General features: G+C 37.4%; 1 protein-coding gene across 1 annotated transcript in view; it reads left to right on the forward strand.

Moving 5' to 3' along the window:
- HOMER1 (homer scaffold protein 1) overlaps positions 1-13085 on the forward strand; it is an 88590-nt gene that overhangs the window by 58633 nt on the left and 16872 nt on the right. The window contains exon 6 of the mRNA XM_086770271.1: positions 9714-9870. Within this exon, the coding sequence (XP_086626397.1) occupies positions 9714-9870 (157 nt within the window). The remainder of the gene's footprint in view (positions 1-9713; positions 9871-13085) is intronic.

A 13085-nucleotide genomic window follows, 5' to 3' on the forward strand; every position in this document is an offset into this window, starting at 1 on the left:
TCACTGCTGTGCCTGCAGTTGCTCTTACTGCCTTCACTCTGTTGTTGCAAAGCTGAGAATCTCTGCCGAGCTCCGTAGAATCACCCTGTAGCTGCAACAGCCTCATGGGCCGCTTGTATATGGCTGAATAAAATGGGTCTGGGTGCTGGGGGCTATGGGCTGAGCCATTTCCACGTATTACAGCAATGACACTGGATCTCTTCTGCAGCCATGCAGTGTCCTTGCGGCTGTAAGACACAGTTACTCTTTTATCTGGAGTCTTTTTTCCAGTTCCAAATATCTGCAATGATTTGAGGGCTGCTTTGCCAGCCACCGGAGTCGTATTCTCCTTGCACAAAAGCATGGATGTGCATTGCATGCCCAGAAGTGTTTCAGGTGGGCGTGAAAGGGTTGCACATCACGTAAAGCCTTGGAAGACTGTAAAGATAGAAGGGCGCTGTACCTGACTACGTGCAAAGTGTGCCTGGGATTTGTCTGGCCAGCTGACACGGACCAAGGCAGTTTGCAGAGAGTGCAAACTCCTCAGTCCATACGGCTTTCAGAAGCTCGGGGCTTTTTGGCCTTGTCTTACTTAGTGGCGGAGGTCTGTGAAAAGAGTTGTTCCTTGCCCCTGCTACCGCAGAATTTTGTGGTGATGCTAGGGAAGTTTCTCAAACTCACCAAAGTGTAATTGAGAGCACAGGTCAGTAAAACTCTTAAAAAGCACTCAATAAATGAGAACCCAGGTGAGAGAAGTGTAGGGCAGTCAAATACTCTCTTCTGTTACCTTGCTGACAGAGTGCACGTTGGTTCAATGCACACAGAAATTGTTATTATGGGTAGGATTTTTTGAAAAAAACATAGGGTTTTGTCTAGCCAGGGGCCTCAGAAAGATTAATCCATACTAATTCAAAGTGTGAATTTACAGTTAAACTGCTTTAAATTACTGTGTGTAGAAATGAGTTCCAGAGTGAAAGTGGTTGTAATTCAGATCATTTTAGTGTCAGGGTCACCGTGTCCTGGTAGCTGACTTGCCAATAACCACATCATCTAACTCCTTTCATAAAATGATTAAGCTCCATAGGAGCCCAAGTTAATTTGACTTTCTTTGCATCTAAATGCCTAGTCATTTTAGAAAATGGGATGTAAGTTCCTAAATAACTTAGGTTGCTTTTGAAAATGTAGTTTTGTTGGAATATTTTAAGTAGTCAGCACCATAGCAACAGCAAGGAATTATGCATAGAGTTTAATGCACTAAAAAAACTTTCTGGGTATCAGTTGTCAACAATACAAGACACATTACAGGCATGAGAATAAACCACTTCCAGTGATACCAATGAGCAATTTCAGTAAAGGAACAAGGGCAGATCTTTTTTTACTTTTTCAGGGTATGTGATAAAATTTTAGGTCTGCAAGGTCTCACAGGCGTGAAAATAAAATACTTGCAGTGATACTGATAAGCAATTTCAGTAAGGGAGCAAGGGCAAATCTTTTTTAATTTTTCAGAGTTTGTGATAAATGTTAGGTTTACAAGGTTGTAATATTTAGTGCAAAAAAAGCTAGAAATTAATTAACTATGCTTGCTTTTGCAACGGGCTAAAAGTTATAAGACAGTTACTAATTTTGGATAATGCTCTATGGCCTTCATGAAGAGATAACCTGGTGTCTCTTTACTGTATAAAATTAAATGACTAAGACAAATATGAGATCTTTTTAAAATCATAAAGTTAAAGTTGAGCCTCCTCAGAGAAATCAGGGATTTTCTTAGTGCTACTGTGATGTCAAATACAGATCTTTTGTATTGTGACACAGTGTACAAGAGATGCATAAAGCTGTTCTTAACAGTGTCATTTTAATGAGAAACAATGTTTGAATGTCACCTATGTAAACACATCCAGCGAACACTAGCAGACAACACAAGAATCCTGGGAACTTCTTTGTTTTCTTGTGGAGAAGAGTGACTCTTCTCTTTGTCCCCAGCTTTAACTTGAAATGGGGATCTAAGTCCCTGACTGGTTAGGATCATAGCTGAAGCATTAATTTTGTCTTAATACCCAATCTTCTGCATCCCATGCAGTGCCTTTCAAGAGCTCTTCTGTAGTTGTTGACTCTTAGTGTTTCAGTAAGCAGTGAACACCACCATACTTGGGCATTTTTTTCTCTGGCTTTCTTGCCTTTGCAGGAATACCATACTGGGTTACCTTACAGAATATTTCTGTGGAATTTTGCTTCCTTAAAAAAAAATTTAGTAGCCAGTCTATTCCTCAGTGATAAACTTCCATACTGAAAAGTGATTGGTGTTGTGATGGTTTCTATGGGCCCTGTGATGAATAAAGACTGTATTACAAAATACAAAATATTATTTTAGGTGGTGGATCTAGATAGGATATAGCCACCATTTTGCATTGCATTGGCTATATCCTATGGTCTGTTATATAGTGGAAAGAGTCTGTACTATTGCTTAACCTCTTTGGTCATCGTCACCCATCAGGTCTGCAAAGATTTTGACCCTTGCCCAGTGAGCTAATAAAGCAAAGCACAAGGGATGCCTAAGAACAGGATTGCCTGTAACAGAACTGGAAAGGCAACTCCTCCTCTCTCCATGGGCTGCATGGGAACTTTGGATGATTCAGAATCTGAGAGCATGGTCAAACTGAAAGTCTAGTTGTAAGTGAAAGATCATATATGAAACATATTGAAAGAGAAATCTGTAATAGCTTCATAAGCACACCTCTGTGCAGATTTGCCGGAAAAAAACTTCTACATTTCTGTCTTCTATACCAACATAGAAATTGAGAGTTCGAGCATTTTGTAGCTCTGAGTTGAGCAAAGTGGTGTACAAAACAAATCAGTATATCCTGAAGTGGGATAAAACTTCAATGATTGTAGAGAACGATAGACTCAGAATAAGTCATGCTCTCACCTGCTGATTTCAGCCATTGAGCTGCCTCTCTCCCATTCCAGTAGGTGTGTGTGGCTTTGTTATTAGTCACGTCCCTTTAAGTATGATGTCCTTAAAGAGCCTCCATCCTTTTTGCTATGATTGAATTTGTCATTTAAGATGTGCGCATTACACTAATCTGAAGAGCTGATTCACAACTGTGTTTTCCTGGTTTTGTGCTGATGTAACTCCATTGAGATCATGTAGATATTCCTTATCCCAAAGGGAAGAACAGATCTTTCATGCTCTGTTAATGTTCGTACTTCTCTCCCCAGGGGAGCTATCCTCCTTTGCTAAAAATTCTTTTGAATACTCTAATTAAGGATAAGGATCTCTTTGAATATTAATTAGGTTTTCATTGGCCTCACTCAAAATATTTAACTGAAAGCAATTTCCTGGTAATTATCTCTTGATTGTAACTTTGACAAGATTTACCCTTTTTTAATAAATTCCAGTTTGTCAAATGGTACTTCCTTTTGCATGTCTTCAGTTTATCACAACTACAGATAAGACAATAAGCAGTAGCTGTAAAGAGGCAATTTTCCTTCATTTCTTAAATTTTCTTCTTACAAAAGCCATCATTCTTCTTGTAGCTTTCCCTCATTTGGTTGTCTTTAAGTATTTAACTATACTATAGATGACTGTGCCCCTCATGCACATAAGTTTGGAGTCTTTTGAGTGGCTAAATCTGCTGGGCCTGGAAAAAGCAAACAGCTTTGTATGAAGATTAAAATGGCGGAACAACTCAAAACTTTTCTTTCTTGCCTCTTCCTGGAATGGTGACCTGATCAACTGCTCTTTCTTCAGCTTCCCACTCATTATAGGATTCCTGATTAGATAAAATTGAATAAATGGTGAAACTCCTTTCTGTTTCTGTTTTTGCTTTAAATGTTCAAGAGAGAGGGAGAAATTTGTTTCATTACCTAGGGGTTATGGTACTTTGGACTTGTAGCAGGACAAACTCTAAAATCATTGTGTATAAATCCTTTCTGTCGTGAAGTAGTTTTACCCATTTAATAGATGGCCACAGAAGACGCCCTTTGAAATCTCTGAAAAGGGGTGAAATTCCCAAAATGCCTATTTAAAATTTCTTCTAAATCAGGACATGAAGTGAGGAGCTTAACTCTCATTCTCTGCATGCATGAGAGGAGGATTCTTGTGAGCTTTCAGGAATACCTTGAGGGGTGCTGCACTCATCCTCTGTGGCAGCAGAGTCATCATCTCTATCTAATAGCACAGTCACATCATTCCAATGTAGGCGATAGCAAGTGTAGTCCGTTGCAGACATCTCATCTTGCCAGCCTGGGACCTCAGCATTATCTGAAGCTTATTTCATATGGTCTTTATGAAATAACTGCGCAGAATTCCTTCCCAAATGCACCAGGGAGTTTTACAGAAACCCAAGCACTTGTCTTACACTTCCAAAGAGAAGAAGCTACAATATTTGAGCTCACTAGAGCTCTCAGATACTACTGTAGCTGAACCAAATCATTCACAATCCCCCTTGGCTTCCCTTAAGCATGAAGAGCTGCTCCATAAGGCTCACCAGCAAGGCTGTCAGAAAGGATCACCCCTTGCTGCCAGCACAGCTAATGTGTTGTTACCAGCTGGTTGACATAACTTTTCCACTGATCGACTGTGCTCACTCCACCAGAATCTCAGGCTGTTTCCAGTGCATGGCACTATTTATAATCTGTGCAGCAGCTACAGGGACTCTGCTCTGTTCATATTTGTCAAGTCTTATGGATTTAGTTGCTATACAAGATGACAACTTTTGTAGTGAAAGTACTCAGTTCCCTATGCAGCTGAATTCCTCCTCATTTCTGCTGTCCCAAGACAGCACTGTTCACCGTACAGCTGCAGTGCATATCACAGTGACACCTGAAGAAAAGAATTCACATGCTCTTGAGTAACTGTAGTTCTTTGAAACCATGACTACGCTATAGTAAGAAATCAAAATTTTAAATTAATTCATTTTATGCAATGAATCCAATATTAAAACCCATAAAATATTAACAAAGCAGAATTCTGCACACATTTTATTACTATAAATCTGAAGCAAAATTAAACCATTTTTCATAGTGTTGGTACTGCATACAACTCAGCAAACAATGAATAAGCAATACTGATTCAAAAAGCAGAAAACCTCTTGATTTGAACTGCTTTTGTTTCTTTGTTTCGTGAAGGCATCTCTCAAAATAACTTCATTTTGAATGCAGCTCATTAACGTGTGCTCCCCCCCTCCTGGCTTCCTAAGCCTTCTCCAACTGGCTAAATGTGGTGACTGGAGCTTTTCGGATTAATTTTCCTTAAGTGACCTACTTTGCAGAGAAAGATAATCATGCATTTATAGCCTCTGGCACTCTATTCAGGTCACAGATGGACAGATAGCAAGCTGTTCCTCAGTGACTTACTGGGGTTGTAACTAATCCCCAATGAGAAAGGAGATCGACCTGATATTAATTGGTCAGAATGCCTAAAAGTATGGAAGATCATTGACTCCTACTTTAATTTTCAATGGGTGTCACAGTTAGGCCATATGATACCGATCAGCAGTTGCTTTAGGAGTGTTTTGTCATAGTGATGGAATTACTGGATCCCATAGATGTTAAATATCTGACTCCTTTAAATATCTGAATCCTTTGCCTTGATGGTGGAGTACCATGCGATGTTCTGACTGTGGACGTGTCTGATGTTACACATGTACCAAGTACCATGGCTGGCACCAAGGATCAGAGATCTGGGAGAGTTTTCACCTTTTGCTCGCTAACAAGTGCTTATGATCTTGAAAACAGTTATAATGGTAAAGATAATTTTCTGTGCCATCAGATCTAAACCTCTGTTGTGAAAGCACTTTTTTCTATAGCATAACCAGTTGAGCCAATAAAACTCGTATTTTGCTATTATCCATTAGAGGCCCATCCTTCCTCTGGTATTTAGAACTAATGTAGTGATGTATGCAAAACAGCTTGCTCTTTTATTTTCAGATGTTCAGAAGTTTCACAAGGGAAATGACAGGCTTTATTCTTTGTTATGTTATTTTTTAAAGCTTGGTGGAGCTTTTCACATTGAGAAACAGGCAGCAAGCAGGAGTGTTAAGGATGTCTCTTTTCTTGAAGGACCATCTTGAAATGTTGAGTGTGCCGGGCAGTCAGTGATGTTAATTCTGACAGGTCCGAAGAAATGACTATTAAAATTGTGACGCTGCCAGCAAAGGGATGGATGGCTTTCAGAAAAAAAAAAAAACATGTATGCAAATTTGATTCCTGCACTACAGGACTGCAAATGAGTATGGCTGTGTCCCCCAGTGTACACATACAGTTTTTCTTGTTACACCACAGCGCGAAACTGAAAGGTGTTCTGGTAGAAGTTGCACTGCAGTTTGGATCACTTTGATCACTGAGTAAGTATTTGTAGTTCATGTGCTTCCTAGAGCAAATAACCTCAGAATACATGAGGAATGGTTTGGGTTTGATTTAGATATTTACAACTGTTAAGGCAACCTGACACAGCTGTGTGTGTATTTCCTATAACAGAATCTAATGCATTGAGGGCAAAATCAATTCCTTTTAGCAAAAAGTCTATCAAACGGGAATTAAGTAAAAGATTTTAGAGAGAAAGAGTATGTGCAACCTTCCTGTACCTATCCTGAGGGACTGTAGTGCAGCTGGTCCATCATCAGCATCCTGGCCATGGGCTCTAGCAGTTACTGGGAGCCCCTTTGTATTTTCCACACGTGTCCAGCTTCTGCATCTGCGTGTTCCCTCTCTTCTCTTCTGAGGGAGAATTCTCATTGTGTCTGAACGATATGTTTCTCAGCGTTTCCTCTGACGGTGCTGATAAATTGGAACTAATGTAGCTCTGCAGTTAAAGGCATCAATGCAGATACTCTTAGTCTGGGTTAAGAACAGCCTGCGCTAGGTGTGCTTTTATCTGCTGCTAAAATCATTAATCTAAATCCAAATAAATCCAGGTTTACCCAAAATAACCCACAAGGCATTATTTATTTATTTTTAGTTTGTCAGAAAGTATTTGAGAAAAGTAAGTCAGCACTGCCAGGATTGGTTATGGGCTCTTTTAATCAAATTACTATTTTATGAAACAAAAAAGTCACATCTTTGTTTCTGTGTTTCCTGGTATGATATGCATAACGTGGTTGTATTTAAGTCATAGTTTTCTAAGAAGAAACAGAATTAGCCTAAATAGTTAGAATCCATTATGTATTACAAGACACAAAACTAGGCTAATTTAAGTAATGTGTTTCCATTTTTTGGAGCCGTAATACAATCTGTAGAAGATACAGTAGAAATTATATGTAGAAAAGAAGAGTACATGCTACAAACAAATAGTATCTACATTACGATAGACATATTCATGCCCCTACATAGATCTCTTCTCTTAGGGATAAAAGTACGACTGAGAAATAATATTGGTGCATTCCTATTGAAAACAAGCAATTCAAAAGAACCAACTCCAGAGAAACCTTCTAGCTTTTCAACCAGCATAGCCATTGTAGTAATAGAAAATATATGCTTTATATTTAATGCTGGCATTCCAGTATACAAGCAATAACTTAAGAGTTCCTGACAGTTTTCTTGGCAGAGTAGTAAGGGCACTAGGCAAATGTGAAGGTGAAACACACCATGAATCCCCCTTGAATTACTACTCAGTACTGCCTCAGAGTCTGTCTTCTGGGATCTTCATGGCTTAGAAGTTTACCTTGTGTCATTGTGGGTATACACATTATTACACTGAAAAAAATCCATTCACTTGCCTGTTTGCTTAATAAATTAGGGTACTAAGTGATCAAACAGTTCTCATCTTGTTACTGTCCCAGATACAAACTTTTGATCTGCTGTGTTACATCAATATAAAATCCTGTGTGTTTATCTCTTCTGTGGGCAAAGATGAGTAGTAAGGCACATTTTGTAAACACGTATAAGCGTCACACACACACAATTTGCTACTGGTCCTGCCATAGCAGGACTACTAAGTGGAACTACTCACTTGCATGAAATGGCTGGAATGGATATTTGTTTGCTGGGTCAGAACACCACAGAGGAGTTATGGGTATGATAATAAACTACATTTTTTATAATGTTTTTTACAGAAGTTGTGGATCTGCTGTGCCTCTATAAGTGAAAAGTAAATCTGATTAGAGAAACAGAAGAGTAGACATTGTTACAGAAATCTGTTCTCATCTTCTTTAATATGTGAGTCAGTGTTCCCTGATGAAATGGGATTATCATTGTTTTAGTTTAGTCATTTAAGATTTAAAATTTCCAGTGGTGAACTTCTATTTAGTTGAACAGATCATGAAATGCTAGTGCAACTTGGAAGAACCTGTATTCCTGTTCCGAAGGAACTTGTATTCCTATTCAAGGGGACAAAGCACCATATTTGTAAGGAAACGCTGGAAGAATCAGACATCATGTTTTAGTGAAACAGTAGGTGTGATCTGAATTGGTAATGACTGTTCCTTGGTGGCTGGTTGATTTTGAATGCCTAAGGAGCATTTGTAGGAGTGATTATGTTTTTGAAATACGTTTTGGTGACATGGGCTGTGCATATGCATGATATCATAGAAAAAAGAAACTCGATAGACAAAATGGTGGCCGACTGTTTCATGGTTCATATATACAAAGTTCAAAAAAACTTACGAACTTACATGCAAAATAGTAATAATTTATAATTAAATTAGGCATACTAAAATATGTTTATTATAATAAATGTATTATAATAATTCCTCATAAAACATCACAATCCTGTATACAAAATCATTTTGTCTAGAGTTACAGATCTTTGGTTTTCAATTATGCTTTTAACAGTAAACTAATTAGACAAAATTAGTTATTTTCTGTATGTCTTTTCCATGTAGACATGCACCTCATAGGCGGTTAGCATTATACAAGTAAATGTTAATGAGCTGTCTGCATACTTGTACATTTACCTGTGTGTCTGAGATGTTTTTCCCTTGCATACTGAGTGCAAAGATAGGGTCTGTGGATGATGGCAAACTAATTACCTGTGAAAATTAAAGTCCTGTGTTTGCTCAGAGAATAACTAAATTGTAGGCAAGGATTATTCCTCCACAGACTACTTCAGTAAACCCCAACATTGGGATCCTCTTTTGAATAAAGCAATATCTCTGTGCTCTTTGATAATTAGTTTCTTTGCTGATGTTACTGAGGAAGGGCATATTAATAGTAATGTGGTGTAGAAATTAAAAATCTTTGACTTTGCAAGTTCAAATTAAATACGATGTTTAATAAAGAAAGTATGTTTCAGGGATAGAAGGCTTGCATTAAGACAACTAAGCTGTAGTTCCAAAACAGTACATTAGCTGTCCATAATCAAGTTGGCAAATATTTTTCTACAATGTATTTCATAAAGTAGTAGATTAAAAAAGCAGTTGCACTCCATACATATATATTAAAATAGTGACTAATCATATACATATTCTAGAATTACATGCTGTTGGTTTTGAGAAGCTGGTGTGGATTTCATCATCCTTAACATTTTATTAAAAAAGACCCTTTGAACTCCCTGTTGAACTGGGAGGGTAGAGGTTGTTTTCAAATAATGATATCTCTGCATATCAATAATGATATTTTCTGAATTTATAGTTTTGATGATTTGGGCATTTGGATTCTGATTTGGACATTCAGTCGTAGGATTTTTGCATAATACCTTTTTTTCCTGGATATTTTGAAAAAAAAAAGTAAGACATTTTAAGAAAAAAAAAAAAGGAAGATATTTTGGGGCTCTGACTATTCTTCTTCTGTCTGTGCAGTTCGACAATCAGTAAGCATTGGGAGGCAGAACTGGCCACGCTCAAGGGTAATAACGCTAAGCTCACAGCAGCCCTACTGGAATCCACTGCCAATGTAAAACAATGGAAACAACAACTTGCTGCGTATCAGGAGGAAGCAGAACGTCTTCATAAGAGGGTAAGTCAAGGCAAACAGCCAGGATCCTTGAGGTGGAAGTGCTGGTGACTGTATTAGCTCATTTCCAAGGGAAAAAAAAAAAAAGTTTATTGTTGGGGCTTTAGGTTAGTCTGTGAGACAGAAATTAGTGATTACTTTAAAGCACACTGGGTTCCTCTGTTGGGAAATTATTTCCTTTGTAGAAGTTCCTTGCCTGCAAAGGGTTTTGTTGCAGGAAGAATTACCTAACCTGTGACACTTGGGACATGTTTGCCAGCTTTCACTCTTTATTTCATACCAGCTGCATCACATCTGTTTCAGGAGCTTCTCCATAGCATTACACTTTAGTCCCTCTTCCATTTAAGTCCACAGAAACTTGACATCAAATTTCTAAGTCAAAGAAACTCAGTTGTATTTTCCATATACAACAAAGACAAACAGCTTCCTCTCATCCTTACACCTAAAGAAAACTGAACATAGATTCAAGATCATTATATGCAATTAGGGATTTTATTCTATAATTGTTTTCAAATTTGACTGAAATAGTTTTTCTGTGTATCACATCGTTTACACTTTTTGAAATGCAGAAAAGAAGCTAAAATCCCCCTTTCTTTCATTTTGATTGCATTTTTAAAAATTAATTCCATATATTTTTTGCCATTTCTGATTAAGTATAAGATTTACTCCTCTATCAGTTCTGTTTTTCATATTAACCTACATTTATCTTCTTTCTCTGAGGCCTTTATCTTCCTACTTCCATTTGTTCTGTGTATTAATAATGCCTAGAGCTGAGACAAAAGAGAACACAGATTCAGTGTGGCTGAGTGCAAAGTTCTCAATAAATTAAAATTTTGTGCTCTCTTATGATATATTATGAGCTTAAGTCAGAAATATTGTGTGATATTTTATCAGACATTATATTTTTCAGAAGTTTGCTAAATGAGTGTATGGATTTTTCCCTCTGAAATACAGAGATAATAATTCTGGGAAGATGTGATGCCAGTCAAAAGCTTAACTTGGAGCTCTCAGCCTTCTCTAATCTGCTCAGAAGCAACTTAACAACAAGGATTTCCCTCCAACGGGACTGGGGAGCAGTCCTACACACCTTGCATAGCTTTTTGAAGTCAAAAGGGATTCATGAGTTTAGAACAGCTCACTAACAGAAAGAAAAACCCTGAAGTGAGCTACTTCAGACAAATACAATAGCATTGGTACTAACATTAATCCTGATACCAAAAAAAGGAAAGGATTGAATGGTCATATGAATTATGGAAAGTAACCCAAAGTTCTGCCTTTGTCATGTGAAAAAATGAAAATGATGATTTTTTTTTCTAGCATGCTAACTGCTAAAGTAAATCATCCTATGACTGGGCAATAGCACAGAGTAATAACACCAGTGCATAATAATAAGAGCTGCCATTCTTGAAGATCATTCATCTGCCGAAAAAGAAACCTAGATAAAAAGAGATCAAGGGAAATGATCAAGCTCTTGGGTATTCCTAAAAGAATAGAGAGGTAAACTCTTGAATTCTAGCTTATTATTTCACCAGGATTTCCTAGGAAATAGGATAAAATTAGCCTATTCTGTTGTAGTTCTTTCATTCAATGAATGAAATAAGTATGAGGGCATCTTATGTAATCATCAAACCTACCTGCCAAATAATGGACCCTGACTTCACTACTGTTAAAATAAAATTTAAAGTGGACATTAAAAAAACCTGTGAGAATACAGAAATAAAACCATTTTATTGGCTATCTCTGTACTACTTAAAGAAAGCAGAATCTATAAAAGCAGATATTAAAGTCCACAAGAAGTATGTGTGTATGTATACTATGTAATGTATATGTATGTATGTAGGACAGAATGCTATGTAAGCCATCTGCTCAGATTATCTATAGAAAATCTTTGCAGGCCCCTTAGCAGTCACCTCCATGTTTCCACCACCCATATTAATAATTGAATAACTAAAACTCAGTTTTGAGCATGCAAATGTGAAAGTTGCTTGCTGAATCAGAGCCCATATTGTGGGCTTCATACTTGCTGAGAACTCTTTCTAGCAACACTATGGGACTACCATGAATAACTGCTTGGTTTTATGTGGCCGAGGAAGGATATTATCTAAAAGTGGAAATATGAAAGAAGGTGACAGGAAGTGTGGTAACAAGAAATTTATGAATGGAATTTTGATCCAAAAATTTATTGGCAATGCACTTTTTTTATGTGATGCCTATCTCTTGTCATCTTCCCTTTAAAACTATGTCCCTCCTACCCCCAATGAACAATCAAAACTTACATTATATTTAAATGTGGTTTAACTGATTGAAGAAAAAAATTATCCAAGTATAACTTCCTTTTTAAGATAGTATAATTAGCATGTGGCTAGATAGCAGCTTGGTATCATTTGTTTATAATGAAAATAGATGATCATTTTGCAGGGTAGATATGGGTAGCTTGGCAATTTCATCAAAGCAGAGGGATTATAATTTTTTTAGTTTTTGTGCATTTATCTGGAAGAAGTGTGTGTGCATGTGGATGAATTCTGAGTGCACAAAAAATGGACAGGTCCCTGTATTCACATATGCAGTCCTTTCATCTGGAATCACAAGCAAGCTCTTGTTGCACTAGAAACTCCTGAAAAGGCAAAAAAAAAAAAAGGGGCATCTCTTGCCCAAGTGAGGTCATAATGATAAATATTGACCAAGTGTTCAAGAGATATGTTCTTGGGAGTATTAGGGTTTTCTATGACACAGTAAGGTCTGGAAGACATATGGGAATATAGCAGCTTGGTTTTATTTTTGAAATTGCCGTCTTGCCTTAAAAAAGAGTTTAGGTTTCTAAGCAGGCTATAATTATCTGCATAAGATCGATTATCCTTCTTGCAGGAACTAGTTTCTAATAAAAAGAAATCCAGGGTAGTATTTTGAAAGTCCTTGAGAAACCATTGCAGATACTGACCACCTCCTTTGCATGGCATTAGGGGATACTAAAATAAAAAGATAAGCATTTTATTTCAAGGGATATGTAATTTTTTCTCAGATGTTCATCTTTGCTCCTCCAATATCCATTTCAGCTATCAAAAGTTCCATGTTATTTTTTAAGTTGTATGTTTTGTCAGTCTTGATATTAGACTACCAAAGCATTTCCCAGGGCAGTATTTCTGAAATCCAGCATGTACTCTCAGCTGCCTTTCTGTGTGTGATTCCTAATGCACGTGATCCACATCTAGCTTTTAGCA

Source organism: Chlamydotis macqueenii, chromosome Z (assembly GCF_036417535.1).
Source record: "Chlamydotis macqueenii isolate bChlMac1 chromosome Z, bChlMac1.mat, whole genome shotgun sequence".
NCBI lineage: Eukaryota > Metazoa > Chordata > Aves > Otidiformes > Otididae > Chlamydotis > Chlamydotis macqueenii.